The sequence below is a fragment of the Saccopteryx bilineata genome, chromosome 10, assembly GCF_036850765.1.
Source record: "Saccopteryx bilineata isolate mSacBil1 chromosome 10, mSacBil1_pri_phased_curated, whole genome shotgun sequence".
Taxonomy (NCBI): domain Eukaryota; kingdom Metazoa; phylum Chordata; class Mammalia; order Chiroptera; family Emballonuridae; genus Saccopteryx; species Saccopteryx bilineata.
Window position 1 is genome coordinate 33,007,251 of NC_089499.1, and position 20,740 is coordinate 33,027,990.

Consider the following 20,740-nt stretch of genomic DNA (forward strand, 5'->3'; position numbering starts at 1 on the left):
ACCTCTTTCATTGTTCTTATTGATGTATTAAATGCATGAAATAATAAGTTACCTTTTGGTATATCTTTTTTTATACTTAAAATGGTCATTAGGGCAGAGAACCGGTTGTTAAATTATTTGAATCCCACCACTGCCTATGGGGGCCCATGGTTATCATCCCAGGGGTGGGCTTTGTCAGCCTGTGGGTAACACTGAGTCTTGTGAGGATGGGCAAGTGGGATGAGCCCTCTCCACGCCCGCAGACCCAGGTTACTACCGAGTGGAGGGAGGTGTTTCATGTGATCCTCTGAGAGCAGCCAGACTGCAACCCTCTCCTCCTCGCTCGAAGACTGTCAGCTTCGAGCATCTTAGGAAGAGGTGGTATGTCAGGTCACTAGAGGTCAAGCTCAGGCATTATGCTTGAGTCCTGAGTCTGTCCTTATGTGACTCACACAGGGATATATGCTCTCTGATAACACCCTTCCTTTAGATCATGTCCATATCCACAGACCTACTTGCATCAATAGCAGTCAGTTTCTAGGATATTTTTCACAGTCCTCCTGATGCCTTTTTTAAGCATGTATTTACTTAAGTTCAGTTTTCTCATCTGTAAAACACAGTTGTTGGAAGGATCAAATGAGTTAATATAGATAAAGAGTTCAATCAATGCTAATTATTATTTTCTCTTGCAAGCCTCCCATGTACCTGGATACTTCTCTAGATCTCAATTTCTTCATCTATAAAATGAAGATAACAACTCGAGTTACTTTAGAGGGCTCTGCAAAGATTAGATAAGCAGAGAGATGTGGAATGTACTTTGTCCAGAGCAAGCTCTCAATAAACGGAAACTGTTATTGTCTCCCTCAGGTTAGTGCTGTGTGCTGGTGGCTCTGGCAGTAGAGGCCTGGCCAGGTGTTCTCAGAATAAGTATAGAATTTTCTCATATGCTGTCTGATTTCATCCTCATCCCCATCATTGACCAGCTCCAGTGGCTGGCATGCTCAGAGAACACCATGTGACGGTACCTGTCGGAGTTGGAGCGTGGTGGTACTGTCCATCACACAAGATCACAGGCCAAGAAAGCCATGGGAGTGACTGGAGCTCAGACAGACCCCCTGCTGGACCCGACTCCCTAGAACACAGGCCCGGCAGTGAGATGCTCTCAGTGACCCAGGCAGTCACAGGCAGCAAAGGCCTCCCATCTCCTTGCTCACTCAGGCGGCTTTAGAGGTTTCCATATTGTCTTGTTAAAATGCAGAATTAATTCCCTTCAGGAGGGGAAGCTTGTGAGGGTGAACATCTGCTAATCATTTAGCTGACGTGTGTGTGTAAGTTTTGGGAGACACTGGGGAAACAATAAGAAAGGGTTTAGATTGTGGGGCCCAGCTCACCTGTGTTTGAGAACCGTGTCCCCTGGTGTCACCACGAGGACACTGGGTCTCTAAGGAAAGAGAACACACTAAGAGGCAGATGAAGAATGAAGAGAGGGAGGTTTTGCTAAGGACCTGCTTCACAATACGCCCACTCTTCCTGCCCACCTCTTACCCAGCCTCACAGAGCCTGGCGGGCTGGGAAGCACAGAGCTAAGCACAGGATTTGAGTCAGTGATTCAAAAGAACTACTTAAGCCTTTTAAAAAATCCAGCCAACAAAGATCTTTAAGGGGAGATGGGGGCTGAAAGTTCATCTAAGCCAATTCCTCCTTAAAACCCTAACCCCTTTGTTGGGTACGCAGGGGGCACAAACTCAAATGTCTGCAGAGCCTGGAGGGCAGCCAGGAGGTCACTGTCCACGGTGTCCACTGGCTGCGGGGGCTGCATGAACTAGAGGCCACATGGCCCACCGAAAGGAGCAGCCAATTCTACCATGAGGAGATCCGTCCCAGGGTTGCCAAATCTTCCTGGTTTGCAGAAAAAGCCACAGGCCTGAATAGTTTATAGGAAATCTCTTGATTTTCAAATGTTGGCCACTAATTCAATGTTTAAAAAAAAACATTAAAATAACTGTGTGGTCAAACAACATATCCGTGACAGGACACAACCTGCAGGCCATCATTTTGTGAGGTCTGAGTTTCTTCACTCATGGGACACCTGTTCCTTCAACCCCAGGCAACACTTCTTTCTCCCTCTTTTCCCCTTGAAGATCCTTCCTGCAAGTGGAGCCCACACCATGTTTACAGCCTGAGCCAAGAGACTGGTCTGGGAGGAAGAGTGTGAGACTAGGTGTTGGAGGGGACGTGCTAGAAGAAGACCCTCCAGCCTGCTCAGGCCTCTGAAATCCCCGTAAGTGAAGGGAGTTAAGGGGCCTTGGGCATGTCTGCCACTTCGCCTCTCTGGACTCCAGTTCCCACGCTGGATAAATGAGGGGTTCATTCTACAATGTCTAAAGACCCTCCCAGCTTTGAGTATGTGATTACCAAGGGGTAATGGGGGAATCACAGAGGACCAGGTAATACTGTTAGTATCTTATGAATATCCAGCATAGCCACCATTTAAAGAAGCAAATGCAAGATGGCAGTGGAGTAGGTGAAAGTTATATTCACCTCCGCCCAGGACTAAATCGGAAATACAACTAAATTATAGAACCATCCACCTGAATAACCAACTGAATGCCATTTAATGAGTGTTCCTCTACACCAGGTGCTGTGCTGAACACTTCACATGCATTATCACATTTAATTCTCCCAACTGCTCTTTGAAATATCAATAGATATTTTCATGTGTGTGAAGATGGTCACAACAATTCTGTCTACCTTGTAGGCATGTTCCTTTGCAATGTGACTTTATCACACTTCTCATCAAAAGGTGAAACCTATTTCTCTACCTTCTGAACCTGGCTGGTCTTGGGACTTTCTTTGACCAATAGAACATACTGGAAGTGACAGTCTGGGACTGCCTAGAATAAGCCTAAAAGGGCCTTGCAATTTCCACCTGTTGCCGTGAGATGCCATGCAAGAAAGCCTATTGAGCCAGTAGGAAGACGAGAGGCCAATTGGAGAAAAGCTGAAGTGGCTCAGCAGAGGACCAGCCCCAGTTGCCTGATACAAGAGTGAGGCCATGTTGGATCATTGAATCCCAGTCAGCCTCCAGATGACAGAAGCTACAGGAGGACCCCAGACGAGAGAGGCAGAACTGCCTCGTTGAACCCCGGCTGAATTATAGAATCATGAACAAATAAATGGTTATTGTTTTGGGCCACTATTTTTTAAAAACAATTTTATTGAGCTCTAATTCACATATCATGTGATCCACCCTAATAAAAGTATACAATTCAATAGTTTTTAGCATATTCACAAAGCTGTGCATCTGTAACTTCACTCCTTTTCGTTGCCAAATAATACCCCATTGTTTGAATATACCATATTTTATTTGTCCATTTTATTAGTTGATGAACATTTGAGTGTTTCCATTTGGGGCTATTAGTATTGCTGCTATGAACGTTTATATATAAGTTTTTGTGTGGATATATCTTTTCAGTTCTCTTGGGTCTATACCTAGGAGTGGACTTGCTGGTCATATGGTAACTCTTACGCTTAATTAACATTTTCAGGAGCTGCCAAACTGTTTTTTCAAAGCAGCTGGACCATTTTACATTCCCACCAGCATTACACGAGGGTTCCAACTTCTTCACATCCTTGTCAGCACTTGTTATTTTCTATTCTTTTTATTTCAACCATTATACTGGGGATGAAATGGTATCATGTTGTGGTTTGATTTGCATTTCCCTACTGACTAATGATTTGAACATCTTATGTGCTCTTTGGCCATTTCTATGTAGTCTTTGGAGAAATGTCTATGTAAATCCTTTGCTTATCTATAAAGTGGGTGTCTTTCTATTGTTGGGTTGCCAGGGTTCTTTCTATATTCTGGATGCCAGTCCCTTATTAGATATATAGTTTGCAAATATTTTCTCTTATTCCTGGATTGTCTTTTAACTTTCTTAGAGCACAAAATTTTTAAATGTTTATGAAGTCCAATTTATCTATTTTTTAAACCACTACCTTTTGAGGTGGTATGTTATACAGCACTAGATAATGGATACACATTCCCATTTTAAAGATGAGGAAATTAGAGCCCAAAGAGCTTAAGTGACTTAAAGTTACACAACAAATAGCTGGTGGTCAGTCTGACACCAAACTTAGTACTCTTAACCAGTATATGTATATACTGGTTAATATATATATTGCCATCTTGGACTAAAGTGCTAGCAAAATGTTCTGGATTTAGGCTTGGGTTCCAGTGTCCAGATCAAAGTGACAATGGTGGAGGGTTATTTGGAGAACACATAATTCATTGGTTCCTTCATATCTTCTGGACTGTCTATACTGATTAATTAACATCCTCAAAAAGCAACTTATTTAGATCCCACTGTCTTGGCTATTTTAGGTATTTGCTTATGTGTAGTCATGCTTAACATCATGCTCTCAGCCTTCTTCAGAGGACGTACATGAATTAATTTTATAAAATCTGCTTTGCACTACAGAGCAAACCTGTTGAGGGTGTTGTCTTCTCTTTCACTTACTATCCCCTCTATGAAGCTTTGGTGGAAACCTATCAGACATAAGTGCCAGGAAAACCTCTTCCTCCTCTGAGGACCTGGCATGTTTCCTTCTTATAGAAATTATTGTTTCCCTTTTCAATTTGGCTGCCAGGAGGCTCAGAGTAAAAATATAGGATATTTAGTCATTCAGAGGGTCTTCTACATTGTCTATCTTTATTCTAATTTTCTCTTTGATTTTACCTTCCATTTTTCCATCCAGCTATTTAATAGATGTTTACTGACAACCTACTGTATATAGACTGAAAGATGAATTAAATAGATAAGCTCCTTGAAGCAGAATCCAAGGTGCCCCGCCCATACCCCCTAGGGATGTATCCTTCTAACACAGGACAGCCTGACTGCCCGAGGGTTTACTCTGACTGCTGGAGGGGCTCTCCCCAATCACCTGCAGGGGAGGATCAACCCCTGCCCACCCTCAGCCATTAACTAAAACAGAGTTGGCGTATTAATATCCAGAAACTTTGACCTTATGGGTGGGGGGGTGAGATATACATTATCTCCCAGATCCCCCCCCCCTGGGGGGCTGAGCTCTAGCTGCCCACAGTAGAACCTGCCTTGGAAACACACCTTCCACCGGCTGCCCCGCGGTCCCGGCCCCTCCCAGTGCTCCCTGGCATCACCTGAACAACGAATGCTTATCTCAGGGTCAGCTTTGGGCTAAGCCAAGCAAAGGTATTCTCTGGTATCATGAAGCGTAGCTCATTAAACAGATAAACAAGTAATTGTTCAACAGCTGTAGCGAGTGCTCCGAGGAGACACTAGGGAGTGGGGCCTGAGATGGAAGCTGAGAACTGAGGGTGGATGGGACACAGAAGAAAGAAGACGTGGACAGGCAGCGGTGCTCCTGGCAGATGTCACAGCCTCCGCTAAGGCCTGGAGTTGGGAAGGGGCTCAGCTTGTACCAGGAACCAAAGGAAAGGCATTCTAAAGTTTATTTCCCCTTATCTTGACTAAACATTATATTAAAAGCAATTTTCTATTTTATGATATATCTTCAAATCCTCTGGGGGAATAAGGTAGGTCAACAAACAAGAGAGTAGCAGGTAAGTGGTCCACACAAGAGGCCGTGGGCAGGTCACCACCGCTCCAGGCCTCAGGCTCTCTCTGCCAGGTGGGGGTGCATGGTCCTCCTGCTCCCCCTGGGCCATGGCTTTGCTGAGGGAATAAATGGAGCAGTGCACAGACATGGCTTTTGGACATTGTGAAGCAGTGCACACACGTGACCAGGTACCCAGGGAAAGGACCCGTGGAGAAACACGTGTTTTCACTGTTAAATAATGGGGTTAGCCACATCCTTTGACCTTCAACCAGATATCTGGTGCATGTTGTACTATCTCAGTTTGTACACGCACACCCACGTGTCCAAAAGCCCAGTCCGACCTCATTTGTCCATCTTCTGAGTGGCAGCAGGAGGGAGGAAGGATAGGGCTTTGGAACTGAATCAACCTGGCTTTGAATCCTGGCTCTGCTATTCACACCCCCTAATTAGCCAACGCAAGGATACTGGTACCCTTCTGTAGCCCAGGGGCGCTGCCTGGATGCAAAGGGGTCATCCTGGCCCAAGAGAGCCGCTCAAGAAACGTTAGCTTTTTATTGTCCCTCTGCAAGATCACAGGACTTGGAGTGTGTTTACACACAGATGCACGCCCTCTTCCGGCAGCTCCAGCATCCCGTGAGCTGGGGAAGTGCACGTGGACAATGAATGATTCGAGGGGAGTGAGTCACAGCACTGCACCAGATGGCCTGGCTGTGGCACAAACCCCCCCCCCCCCCATTCCCAATGCCGGGCGGAGTAAAAGGCTTTCTGCTGGGTTTTCTAAACCTATTTTGGGATCACTGACCCCACAGCTGCTACCAAATCAGCAGAGTCCCTCGCTCCATATCTCAGTTCTGAGCCCCCCACACCCCCAAGTAATGGCCTGGGTGCTCGTCTGCATCCTCCAGGGCCCCCAAGCCCCTTGCTCACCTTCTCACCTTCAATAACTGCTGAGTAACTACTTGTTCAGTGACTGAAAGAAGACACTGTTCTTGCTCTCAATTAGCGTATAGGCTGCTTGTCATACAAACAGGAAATTAATACCATACCGCCCATCTCCTACATTCTGAGAAACGTTCAGCCCATCTTGTCTGTAACTGGTGTGGCTCATCTTGGGAACAGCAATTTCCAAGCCGGGCCTGGGGGCTGAAGGGCTGGGACACAGCCTGGGAATGATCATTTAGATCAGCGGTTCTCAACCTGTGGGTCGCGACCCCGGCAGGGTCGCCTAAAGCCATCGGAAAATACATAATGCATATCAGGTATTTACATTCCGAATCATAACTGTAGCAAAATTACAGTTATGAAGTAGCCACCAAAATTATTTTTTGGTTTGGGGTCACCGCAACATGAGGAACTGTATTGCGGGGTCACGGCATTAGAAAGGTTGAGAATCACTGATTTGGATGGATGGACAGGAGCTCATGGAGGGGAGAGAAGTGTGGGAAGGGCCAGGGTGTGCACTCAAGGCTGATGCTGCCAGCCTGTCGTTCCTCACCCTGGAGACAAGTCATGTAAAGGGCACGCAGTCCCCTTCTTCGTGGGGGAACGCTGAAGTCTCACACCCTCCTTCCGAAGGGACTCCGGGCATCCTTTATCTTGCTCTGATCCTGGACCCCGTGGAAATAGGAACTAGGAATGAGCAGTTTCTAAAGACTTTCCAGATCATTCCGATGTGCTCCCAGGCTAGTGATTATTTAGCAGCCCCCAGGGGCAGAAGATAACTGTGTGATCAGAGAAAGGACAATGACGTGATGCCCACAATTACCGGCTCCAACTTTCCTCCATCTTTCCAACTCACTCCTACGTCCCATACTCAAGAATCTGATGAGAGCAACCTCTGCCTGGACTTGACACTGGGTGAAGAAATCATCCACATTTTGTCTCATTTGAGCTAGAACCTCATGCAAGGGTGTTACGTCCCTTTTACAGTTGAGAAAACTGAGGCTCAGAGAGAGTGACGACTGTACAAGGTCACCCAGTAAGAGGTGGCGCCAGGGTTCAACCCCAGGTCCACTGTCCCCAGTGACTCTGACTCAGTCACAATTGTGAGTATGGACACCAGGGTAACGTGGGCCCAACCACATGGGCAAGTGACAAGTTGATGTAAGCAGGCAGTGCACAGCCAGCTACAGCTGAGCTGACATCTATGTTTAAGTACAAAACCCCTGGTAACGCGAGGGAACTATTTTCCTCTATGTTTCTCTGCTTCCCAATTCCACTACTATGGAACTTTCAAGAACTTTGCCACCTCTCCACTTTACTTTCACTCACTTCGTATGCCGGTGGTTCCCAAAACTGTACTGCATCAGCTTCTTCTTTTTTTTTTTTAATTTTTGATTGATTTTTAGAGAAAGAGAGGAAGGGGAAAGATAGAGAGAAAGAGAGAAACATATTCATGCTGTCACTGGTTGATCTTGTATGTGCCCTGATCAGGGATCAAACCTATGACCTCGGCATGTCGGGACAACACTTGAACCAACTGAGCTACCCCACCAGGGCCCTGCATCAGCTTTTAAAGATTCAGATCATTGGGCTTCACCTTGGAACTATGGAGAGTCTCTAGTGATTGGGTCTGAAAATCTACATTTTAAACAAACAGTATGTGGGCATCAAATTCACATGTAGTTTTGGGTACCAGTGATGAAGCTGCTCAAAAGTGTGGTCTGTGGACCAGCAACAGTGCTGGCACCAACTGGGAGCTACATGGAAACGTAGGATCTTGGGCCACACCCCTGGCCTGTTAAATTAGACTCTGGGTTTTAACAAGATGCCCAGGTGATTTGCATGCACATTACAGTTTGAGAAGGATGGCTCTGTCCAACCGTTTTGGCATAAAGAGTGTCCTAGATCAGCAGCAACAACGTCACCCAGGAACTCACAGAAATCAAATTCTTAGGCCCCACCCTAGACCTACAGAGTCAGAAACTGTAGGGATAGAGGCCAGGAATCTGCATTTCAACAAAGCCTCTAGGTGTTCTGACACACCTCAAGTTTGAGAGCCGCTGCCCCGAGGGAAGATTACCAAGTACTTTCTCAGCCGGGAGCCTCTTTGATCCTGGACATCAATTGCCCTATGCTGGATGCCAGGATGATCAAAGAGAGCTGAGCCTGGAAGAGTATGAAAGCTGTCAACGCCAGGAGGCTGAATGGGCAAGGCCTGTTCCGCCTGCCCCTCCTTTTGATGGCAGCATTGAAGGGCCAAGTCCACCTCAGTCCTCAGCGCACGACTCCATCATGGGCCCCTCTCTTTATTTCATCTATGTATCCATTCCCCTTTATGCCTGCTCCTACCCCCATGTCTCCCCTCCCCCATAGCACAACCATCCCTCTTTGTTTCATTGCACCCTGTGATGAAACGCCCAGGTGGCTCCCAACTCCTCGGCAGCACCACGGATGCTGTGATAACATCCTCTTCTGTGTGTCCCTGTGGACCGGTCCGTGTGCCTGCTCCCCTTTTTACAGATGGGAAAACTTGAAACGCTTCCAGCCCACGTGACTTGCTCAGAAAGTTCAGCTTGGAGGTGGAGCGCACGACTCTGGTGTCACCTGGTTAAACAGCCTGGCCCCAGTCCCTCCACCTTTCTGTGCCTCGGATCCCTCACCCATAAAACAAAGATACTACCTAATTTACAGGTTTGTCACGAAGATAAAACAAATGAACACCATTTAGCGGAATCCCGAGCACACAGTGCGCATTTTCTAAATGTTCAGTATAGTCTCACCTTTCTTTCCAGAAACTGCCTTTTGATGTTTTACGCTGACTTTTTTTCCCCTGTTTTGGTCTTGCATTATCGGTAACTCTCCTTGTGGCCTCTATTTCAAACTGACCTCCAGCAATGACCCTACAGTTACTCAGAAAAGGTCTGTGGCCTGGACAGGCGAGCTGAGCAAAGGCTAGGGCTGGTCTGGGGGCTTTGGTGCGGGAACTGGGGCCAGCGGGGCTTGTCTGGGTTATGAGTCAAGGATGGGCTTGCAAGGAGCTGTGGGGTGCATGAGGGTGTGTGGCTCAGACAGCAGGAGGCAGAGCTGCGGTGTCTCGTGCTCAGGTTCTGGTGGGAAAGCAGTAGTGCAGGACCTGCGCACAGTAGGTGCCTGAGATGTGGCTGTGCCTTCATGGGTTCTGTTTTGTCCTGGTTTGAAGCGGTGGAAAGAGGAGAGTCCTGCCACCCTGGAGGGAGGTGTGTGTGTGTATGTGTGTGTGTGTGTGTGTGTGTGGCGGGGAGGGTGGTACTGTCTCACTTTACAGAGAATCCTAGAGGGGTGCTGGGCAGGGGAGGCCCGGGTGCCTGAGGCGCTGATGGGAGAGGCGAGTCAGGGCCAAGGCTTGGGCAGCACAGGCTGCATGGCTGAGCTGCAGCCAGGAGAGGGCGCCTCACACCTCCAGGTAGGGCTGGGGGTGGTCCAGTCAGAACGGTGGAAAGCTGGGGTGGAGAACAACTGTCCTCCTGGTTTGCCTGAGACCTGTAGGGGTTTTCAGGGCTAAAATCAGGAAAGTCAAGCAAACTGAGATGAACTGTTATCCTGGTTTGAGAAGGCGACTACTAAAGCAGTGCACACACACACATATGCACACATACACACATGCATATGTGCGCATCACACACAACACAAAAGGAACCCGTGCTCGCACCACACACATGCACAATACACACCCACGCACTTCACACCACCAGCATGACACACGGCACACTTAAACACATACACATGCCACAAAATTCGCCCACACTTGTGCCATACACACTACATATCCATGCACTTCACATCACATCCATAACACACGCACACTTGTGCATGTACACATGCACCACTCACAAAATACATGTATAATACACACATGCAGCAGGTGCAACTCATACTCACACAATACACACACAAGCACATCAGACACTTGCTACACACGCACAACACGATATACCTGCACACACATGTACTATAAAAACATATGCAAAACAAACATCATATCACAACACACACATGCATTACATATACATGTTCACATCACACCAACTGCACAACACGCATGACATATGTACCATACACATCGCAATCCATATCAACACACATGAACACAAACACATACACACATGACAACATACAACACAACTCATACCTGTGCACATCACACTTACATACACAGCATACACAGTCACAACATAATGCACTACCACGTGTGCTATACGTAACCCATATGCACAACATCCATTCAATACACACACATACACAATGCACCCACAGGTACGCATATGCACAACACTCTTACACAACACCCATAGTCACAGACATACACACCTTTGCTAACTAGAGACTTCTTGTTTGAGACAATGTTTCTTTTTGGCAAAATGAAGATACTCATTCTTGCTCTAGGCCAGTGAAAAAATAGAGGGAAAGAATTTAGAAACTTAAATTCATTCATTCAGTAATCATTTCTATACTGTGTGCTGGGACCCACGGGCTCACTGCACGGCGGGGGAAGCAGGCATTGAACAGACCCACACATCAATAACCGTCCAACTTCAGTTATAATGAGTGTTATGAGTTAAAACTCCCGAACGCACAAAGCTGCAGAGGGGTGGGCCTGGCTGTGTCTAGGAGTTTCCTGAAAAAGAGCTTTTATGGCCAAGACCTGAAGTCAGAACAGCAGGGTTGAGACAAAGAGGAGGTGAGTGAGGCACCCAGGCACATAGCGTACAAAGGCATCATTCCCAAGTGCTGTCCTGCATTTGCACAACCCTGAGAGTGGTCGAGTAGCCAGGCTGAGAGGGACCCCATGAGGGATCTGAGGAGTACATGGTCCTGCTCCCACGTGCTGCTCTATGTGGATCCTCTCATCCAGGGGGCTGGAAGGTGCACTTGCTTCCTAAGAAACTCTCTGGGCTTAGGGAAGAGCTGTGGCTTATAGGGAAGGGATCTAGATCACCCAAACTAACCAGTTGCACCACCCCGGATGCTGGTAACCAGGCCCCCTTCTCTGCTGCCAGCCAGGCTGATGGTGGCAAGTGGGTGGACATGTACAGGATGAGCCCACCATCTCCCTGGACACAGCCTGCATGCCCTCACACTTCCCAGCTTGCTCCTGGAGGTGGGGTCACCCTGCCAGGTGAGACTGCATCAGTGCAGTCTTCCAGCTCCTGGGCACTGGAAGCATAGTGGACTGAGGGCAGCAGAGTGGGGGTTCAGGCCGCCTGGAGCAGGTGCTTTGCACCTGCTACTGTGTGACTGTTGAAAAGTCACCTGACTTCTCTGTGCCTTATTTCCATACCTATAAAATAAGCATAACGGTAACACTAGCACCGATTCACCTGAGTTGTAAGGACCTTGTAAGTTATATAAGTTAATACATGAAAAGTTCTTAGATTAAAGTCAGGCACATGGCAATAGCCAATTAAATGTTAGTTGCAATTGTTATTTTGATCCAAAATAAAAGCAAACACTAGCAATCATAATATCAAAGGTACTGGAGTCACAGTACCAGAACTGGAAAGTGCCTTGGAGAACTCTGTCCCAAGTCCCCTCTGCATCCATAGATAAAGCTGTTTGACCTGATAATCCAGAGATAAAAGAACTAGAACCAGGACGAGAAAAGAGGAGGATCGAGTAAGAGCCGCTCCTTTCTGTTCTCTAGGACGGTGGTTGTCACCGGGAGAGCTGGTTAGGTACAGATCACGGATCTCACCCAGGGTTCTGACTCAGTGGGTCTGGGCGGGGTCCGAGACTCAGCATTTCTAACAGGTCCCCAGGTGACGCTGCTGCTGGTTGGTCCAGCGGCCGCACCTTGAGAAGCGTTGCGGTCAGGACACGGGAGGCAGAGCGCAGAAAGTTCACACCCCACCTTTGCGGAGAGCACCCCCGTGCGCGGCGGGGGGAGGGGAAGCAGGAGCCTTACTTACAGCGGATGCCGTACCTCGGGCAGCGCCCTCTGCAGGGGGATGCGGGCGCTGAGCGCCTCCTCCAGGCTGAGCGTGCTCAGCTCCTCTTCTTCAGATACCTCCTCGTCCTCCTCCTCCGCCCCCCAGTCCTTGTCGGGAGCCTCCTGGTCCAGCCTCCGGTTCGGCTGCTTGATGAACCGGTAGCTGCCACCTCTGCTGCCCTGGCTCTGGTTCCTTCTGACCCTGGGTGAGGCCACGGCCACTAGTAGCTGATCCTCCCGCAGGGAGCTAAAAGGTGGCAGACCCTCCAAGGGACCGTAGTCTTGGTCCTCGTCCTCAGACTCCAGCACCCATTCCTGGGATTCCCCGAAGTCCAGGCGGTACCCGGCGTCGGGGCTGTGCGGGGCTGCCTGGGCTGTGACAGCCTGGGGCAGGGTGTGCGGGGGAGGGAGCAGCACGGTCACCGTCAGCAGCACGCACCCCAGCATCAGGAAGAGCAGCAGGAATTGCAGTCTGCACCGTCCATGCCTGCATCGCTTCCTTAGGAGCATGTTGCTGGGACTTGCCAAGTGCAACAGGTCATGTTCAAGTTCGCTGCCTCCTCCTGCTCCAGGTTCCTTCAAGCTTGCAGCAGAACCTGGGCTCCTGGTTCCACCTGGAAGGTTTTGGGTTTTTTTGACAGTCACTTAACCTGCTCCTTTTATCCCATCTGACATTTGCCAACAGCTGTGTAAGGCCAACTGCCACTTACAATCAGAAAGCCACAAGGCCCAAGTCCCAACCCAGATCCTCCCTGAGTGGATTTCTTTAATTGCCTTCGGAAAGCCTGTTCACAGGGACTTCAAATTAAATTGTTTGCCCCCCCCCTTTTACCCCCTTTTTCTCCTTGGGAAAAAAAGAACCAATTACTTCATTCTGCTCAGGTGCTTAGTTCCATGTGTTTCGTCCCCCCCCCCCCTTTGCATGAGTGGTCAGCTTGCTACGCGCTCTCTGGGGGCAGCTGGTGGGTCCTCCGTTCAGCAGAGCTGACAGCCATCATCCTTTGGACGCTTCCAGGCAGATCAGATCAACAGATGAGAAGCCGGCAGGCAGTGCCTGATTTCCTTTCACACATAGCTCCGCGCTCAGCTGAGAGCCCTCTGCCAGACACAGCCCGAGCCAGGCGTGCGCCTCGCTCCTGGTCCTAATGCCCTCACTGTTCCCAGGCTTTGCATAACCCCCACAGAACACAGCTCCAGAGGAAAATAAAAGTCGTCACTGCTAAGACCAAACCCAAACAGAAACGTGCCAGGGATTTAGATTTGACTCTTAGTCCTGGCAAGACTTCTTGCCCCACCCAAAGGGGCAGGAGAGAGTATTCTCTCCTGATTTCAGAAGGCTGCACATGTGACATAGCTGTCAGAAGCCAGCTGTCTCTTTGTACCCTCAGCCGCCCAACGGTGATCTGTATGGCTAGGCCAACTCTTCCTCTGTTCTCGAATACCACTATCCTTCTCCTTCTGGGAATGAGGGAGGCTGGGGGTTGGGGGAGGCTCATGTAAGCCTCTTCTGCCCACAAGAGCATCTGAATGCCTGATACGTGCTGGCAACGGAGGGGGGAGGGCTATTGGAAGAGGAGCCATGTGCTCTTTCAGCTGTAAAACTTCATTCAACCAACAAATAATAGGAAGCACCGACCATGTGCCCAAACTATTCTAGAGACTGGGAGTACAGCAATGAATGGAACAACCCAAAATTTGTACCTTGTGGAGTTTACATTTTAATCGGAGAGACAGACAATTTATTAAAATATACAGTGGGGCCTGACCTGTGGTGGCGCAGTGGATAAAGCGTCGACCTGGAAATGCTGAGGTCGCTGGTTCGAAACCCTGGGCTTGCCTGGTCAAGGCACATATGGGAGTTGATGCTTCCAGCTCCTCCCCCCTTCTGTCTCTCTGTCTCTCCTCTCTCTCTCTCTGTCTCTCCCTCTCCTCTCTAAAATAAATTATATATATATATATATACACACACACACACACACACACACACATACACACACACACAGTGGGGTCAGATGGAAATAAAAGTTAAGGAAAAATATATGCATAGTATCTCTACTGTACTGAGGACCCACCAGCTACCCCCCCCCCTTTGACAGTGCATAACAACCTGACCACTCATGCAAAAAGGGGGGAACGAAACACCTGCGCAGAATGGAGTAATTCCCAAAAAGATTTTAGTAGCCATGGACGACCCAGTGCTCTAGGTCCGAGGTCACAGTTACTGTACAGGTAGACAGCATGCCACTTCAAGTGCCTGCATCTCCCTGCCTGCCTGGAGACTTCTCCAGCATGGGGGTGGGGGACTCACCTTTCATGCTGTCCAGACCAGAAGTGCTAGGGGTTTAACTTCACTCATTAAGCAACTCCCATTATTAAGGAAAGAAAATTAGTGAATAAATACTTTAGGTGACAATACTGAATTGGTTTGGTGAGATTATTCTGAGATGTGGTCTACATAATTCTATAAAGAACTCCGAGCAGGATTGGGACCCCCTTTGTCCACAGCGGCATCTTCTCATCAGCACAACCTTTATTCACTTTTTCCCTTCTTCTTCTTTCTCTGCCCACCCTCTCTTCTCTAACAAACTGCCTAAACCCCAGTTGTTATCTCAGGGTTCATCCTCAGGGAATCCAAATTCAGGCAGAGATGTCAAACAGCATAAACACTTTTTCCCTTCCTTTTGTTTCTGGTTGTAGAGTTAGAATTGCTGAAAGAAATAACTTCTTGGAGTATTTAACAAGGTTATTTCTGTTCTTTTTAGGCAAGTCTAATGATGACAAGTTTTCTGATCCGTGTTGGGCACAATAAAGTGTGTACCTAATTGGTACTTTTTTAAGTCTGAGGTCCTAACAAGAGTGAAGTATTCTTCAATGTATTCTATATTATTCCTAGAATAATATGTTGAAAGATAAAGGCTATGCCTGACATTGTAAAGTCAACCTGTCTTAAAAACACAGTTAATGCCAGTAACCCTAATAGTATTTTGCATATTCTGCAATTGATTCTCATCACCCAACTCCATAAGAAAAAAAAAGAGTTTCTAACAAAATGGTAGGGGAAAATCTTATTACTTTGTTTTCAAGTCATGATGAGATGTATTTTATTTTATTTTGTTTCATTTTTGTTTGTTGTTCTTATTTTAGTGAGAAGAGAGGAGGCAGAGAGACAGACTCCCACATGCATCCTGACTGGGATCCACCCAACAAACCCACTAGGGGGCGATGCTCTGCCCATCTGGGGCTATTGCTCCATTGCTCAGCAAAGGAACCTTTTTTTTAGTGCCTGAGGCAGAGGCCACAGAGCCATCCTCAGCCCCAGGGACCAACTTGCTCAAACCATTTGAGCCATGGCTGCTGGAGGGGAAAAGAGAGAGAGAGAGAGAAAGAGAAATAGAGAGAAGGGGATGGGGTGGAGAAGCAGATGGGTGCTTCTCCTGTGTGCCCTGACTGGGAATTGAACCCAGGACATCCATATGCCGGGCCAACACTCCACCACTGAGCCCAGTGAGCCAACCAACCAGGGTTGATAAGATGTATTTTAAAAGGCAACATCTTTTCTTCTAAAAAAAAAAAATTTTTTTTTTCAGAAAATTACACCTTTTGCTCAGTAGACTGCCCAGTAATGCCAGGTGAGTGTCAACCTGGGAGGAAGGTCACAGACACTAAGCCTGTCCCTTGTGGATGCTCCTAGAGAGGTGATGGGAAGGCAAGAGCACCCTGGCGCTGCCTGTCAGGAGAGGCATAGACTTGGGCAGTGACTGTGACCCAATCAGCATCTTTCTGAGCCCAGAAGCAAGGCCAGATCGCTCCTGCAAGCTCCCAGGGTAAGAGGTGCCAGAAAAACAAGTGCAGGGACACCCAGCCAGGTGGTGTGCGTTTCAGCTCCACGTCGAGGCCACTCCAGCAGAGTCTTTCCATGTTTCTTCCATCTTTGCAGCCACCAGTGACTTCCTTGTCCTTCTGAACTAGGACCAGCATTCTTGTTGTCACCACTCTAAGACTGACCATGTGAGCCCTCTCTGGATGATGTGAGTCACTGTCCATGCCATCACTTCAGACTCGACAGGCTCTGCTCAGAGGACTGTGATTCCTGTACAGGACAGGGAGGTTCTGCTGTCACTCTTCAGGTTCTCTTCCAAATTTTTTGTTTATGTTCCAATTTAGTCTACTGAACATGAAAGGGAAGCAATTGACTCCTTTGTAATCAGCTTTCTGCCATGCCATTCTGTCTTTAAGGTAATGAGGACAGGTGCCGGGTGTCAGAATGGGGAAACAGCTGGGGTGTAGAAGTTACAGAGAGAAAAACACACCGGTCAGTACCTCAAAAATCTTATACTGTCATATGAATTCCAGGTATCTTTGAAGGTCTGAAGGGTCTAAGACAACACTGTACCTCTGCCCTTCATAATTTCTCTAATTCTGAGAATAAAGGTCCACTTCTGGTCCTAGCGTATGTAGAAAGCAGTGTGAATGCACATCATCCTTTATGTTCAAATTAGAAAACGTGTAGCTAGTGTGTATGTGTACATGTGTACACACATGTGCATTTGTAATATACATTTGAAACATTTGTAACATACTATTTTTTAATATAAAATATTTAAGGGAGAGGCAGGGAAGCAGAGACAGACTCCCACTGTGTTCCAACCAGGACACACCCAGCAATGCTTGTCTGGGGTTGATGCTCTGCCTATCTGGGGCCACTGTTCCATTGCTTGACAACTGAGCTATTTTAATGCCTGAAGTGAGGCCATGGAGCCATCCTCAGCCTCCAGGGCCAACTTGCTCAAACCATTTGAGCCATGGCTGTGGGAAAAGAAGAGAGAGAGAGAGAGAGAGAAGGGGGAAAGGGAGAGATGGAGAAACAGATGGTTGCTTCTCCTGTGTGCTCTGACCAGGAATTGAACCCGGGACTTCCACATGCTGGGCTGATGCTCTACTGCTGAGCCAACTGGCCTGGGCTGTAATATACGTTTATAACAGAAAATCTTGAACATTTTCTCATGCAAGTATTTATAAAGATGCTTCATTTTATTTAATGGCCACACAGTATTTTATTAGTTGGATAAGTTTAATAACACTGGGGAACTATTTTTTTTTCATCTTCTGTTGCATGAGGTTTTAGAACTTTTTCTATATAGTTCTGCATCACCGATTCCAAATCTGAAATCTGTTTTTTGGTGCATGCTCTAGTTTTTATGCAATTTTAATTTATTTTTGTTACACTTTATGGCATGCATTGGTTTTTAAATTGGAGTTAAAGGGCAACGACTCTTGGATTGAACATAACCACAAGGCAATTAATGTTTTACAAACATCACTTTTACATAATTATAGTTGTTTTTATTTATTTATTTATTTATTAGGAGAGAGAGGAGAAGCAAGAAGCATCAACTCATAATAGTTGCTTCTCATTTGTGCCTTGACCGGGCAAGCCCAGGGTTTCAAACCAGCGACCTCAGCATTCCAGGTCCATGCTTTATCCACTGTGCCACCACAGGCCAGGCCTGTAGTTGTTTTTCAATGTAAAAAAATTATTATCTGATAAAAACACCCTCTTATTTTGTTTTAAGATTGAAGCATGGCTTCTTCAAGTAGATGTAAATATAACAATAGTTCTTACATTTCTGTTATATATGTGGCTGTTACACACTCCACTGTCAAAGGCGCAATATTTCATCATTTGTGACATATGCATATATTGCCTATTTTCAAGTTCCCCTTGGCGATCAAGACAAGAATTGGGCTCCTCATATTGTGTGTCATAATTGTGAGGAAATGCTTCGTGACTGGACAAAAGGAAAATGCAAAGGAATGCCTTTTGGTATTCCCATGGTTTGGCGTGAACCTAAGGACCACAGCAGTGATTGTTATTTCTGTCTGATCCATACAAAGGGCATCGGCAAGAAAAAACGGCGTATGATCACATATCCTAATATTCCTTTAGCAGTTCGACCTATCTCACACTCTGAGACACTCCCGGTTCCAGTTTTCAATGGTTTTATTTCTTCTAAGGACAAAGAAAGTGAACATGGTGATCAAGTGTATTTTGATAAGATGCATGAGAAAATGGTTGTAGAATCTGAAGGGTCTTCTGATGCCAAGCAGTCATTAACCCCTCAGCAGTTTAGCCAACCTGAATTGAATAACTTAGTAAAAGATTTGGGCCTATCAAAGAAAGAAGCTGAGTTATTAGCCTCCAGGCTTCAAGAAAAGAATTTACTTCACCAGTCAGCTAAAGCAGTGGTCCCCAACCCTCAGGCCACGGACCGGTACCGTGGGCCATTTGGTACTGATCCACAGAGAAAGAATAAATAACTTAAATTATTTCTGTTTTATTTATATTTAAGTCTGAATGATGTTTTATTTTTTTTTAAATGACCAGATACCCTCTGTTACATCTGTCTAAGACTCACTCTAGATGCTTGTCTCGTAAGTTCGACAATTATATTTAAAAATACTACAGTTTTTACGCCGGTCGCATAATTTTATTTGTGCCATTTATCCGTCCCACCCTAAAGGCTGGTCTGTGAAAATATTTTCTGACATTAAACTGGCCAGTGGCCAAAAAAAGGTTGGGGATCACTGAGCTAAAGTATCCCATTTCAGGAAGCATGAACAAATTTTTGTGGACTTTTTTCCCGAAGACAAACACTTTGTTTACTGTCATGATATCAGTAGTCTTCTCAGCCAGCTAGGTTTTACCACTTATAGTCCAACAGAATGGTGGCTATTTCTTGACAGCTCTAAACAGAGTCTGAAATGGGTTCTCCTACACAACGGTAATGTTTATGCAATAGTTCCAGTTGGTTATTCAACTCATCTGTGAGAAGATTATAATGACATAAAAATTGTCCTTGACTCTCTGAAGTATGAGAAGCATAACTGGATCATTTGTGTGGATCTTAAAATGGTAAATTTCCTGCTAAGACCACAGAGAGGTTTCACGAAGTATCCTTGCTTTCTGTGTTTGTGGGACAGCCAAGCTTGGGAGAAACACTGGACACAGAAGAAGTGGCCGAAACGTGAAGCTCTGGAAGTAGGGATGCACAATATTGTAAATGAACCTGTAGTTAATCGAGACAGGATCATTTTTCCCCCACTTCACATCAAACTTGGCTTAATGAAGCAGTTTGTTCAGGCTTTGAATAGAGAAAGTGAATGCTTTCAACATATTATTTCTGCTTTTCCTGTCTTGTCTTTCGAGAAGATAAAAGCAGGTGTATTCGATGAACCTCAAATTTGAACCCTCATACATGATGAAGAATTTGCCAGGAAGATGAATTAGGAGGAGAAAGCAGCATGGCAGTCTTTTGTGGCAGTTACAAAGAACTTCCTTGGCAACAAAAAAGCAGAAAACTATGAACTTCTGGTTCAAAGGATGCTGTTGGCTTTCCACGACATTGGATATATAACATGAGTGTTAAGATTCACTTCGTGAACAGTCACCTTGATAATTTTCCCGAAAATCTTGGAGCTGTTAGTGATGAGCAGGGAGAACGCTTTCATCAAGATCTGAAGACAATGGAAGAGCGTTATCAGGGGCGATGGGACAGAAATATGATGGCAGACTACTGCTGGAGCATCAAACGAGATTGTCCTCAACAACTACACAAATGCAAGAGGTATAAATGCAAATTTTTGCCCAAATAGAATTTAAATAAGTTTTGCGCAAATTTTATGATTTAAATAAGTGTTTTAATATGTTCTATTTCAAAATTGTAGACAAATTCTGATGCAATCATATCTTTTAGTGTATTAGTGTATTTACTGCATTCTATAATTTATTATATTTTCACAAAGATGATGCCCAAGAAGACATTCTACTTCATTATGTTAAACTAAATGTTGAAAACTTTACAATAAGATAAAAACCTAAAACCTTGAATTGCAAAACAAAACTGTAGCTTACAGAGAAAAATTAATGTCAGATTTGAGATCAGCACACTCGAATTAGGTAAGAACAAGTGTTTTTGTGGATGCAACAAAAATTTTGTTCCCCAGTGAATTGATGTAACTAGTCTCCTACCAGTGCACATAGAGGTTGTTAAAACTTTTTGCTCTTATAATAGTGTTGCCTTAAATTCCTTATACACACAAAATCTCATACACATGTGTGTATATTTATAAATTCCTGAAAGTGGAATTTCTTAGTCAAATAAAATATGCACTAAAATTTTAGAGGTATTTCAAAGTGTACTCCAAAGAGGTTGTATTAATTTACACTTGCACTAATTAAATATAAGAATGTCCGTT

At 46.0% G+C, this 20,740-nt stretch overlaps 1 protein-coding gene across 2 annotated transcripts in view; it reads right to left on the minus strand.

Moving 5' to 3' along the window:
- The window catches only part of GALNT15 (polypeptide N-acetylgalactosaminyltransferase 15), a 52,572-nt gene extending 38,877 nt beyond the window's left edge, over window positions 1-13,695 (minus strand). The window contains exons 1-2 of one of the 2 annotated variants that reach the window (XM_066244916.1): window positions 13,353-13,695; window positions 12,465-13,098 (exon numbers count right to left, since the gene is read on the minus strand). In XM_066244916.1, coding sequence (XP_066101013.1) covers window positions 12,465-12,994 — 530 coding nt within the window. In that variant the 5' untranslated portion in view covers window positions 12,995-13,098; window positions 13,353-13,695. Of the gene's footprint in view, window positions 1-12,464 lie in introns of both variants that reach the window. The other variant, XM_066244915.1, reaches the window with a different exon arrangement.
- Between the last annotated feature and the right edge of the window lie 7,045 nt (window positions 13,696-20,740).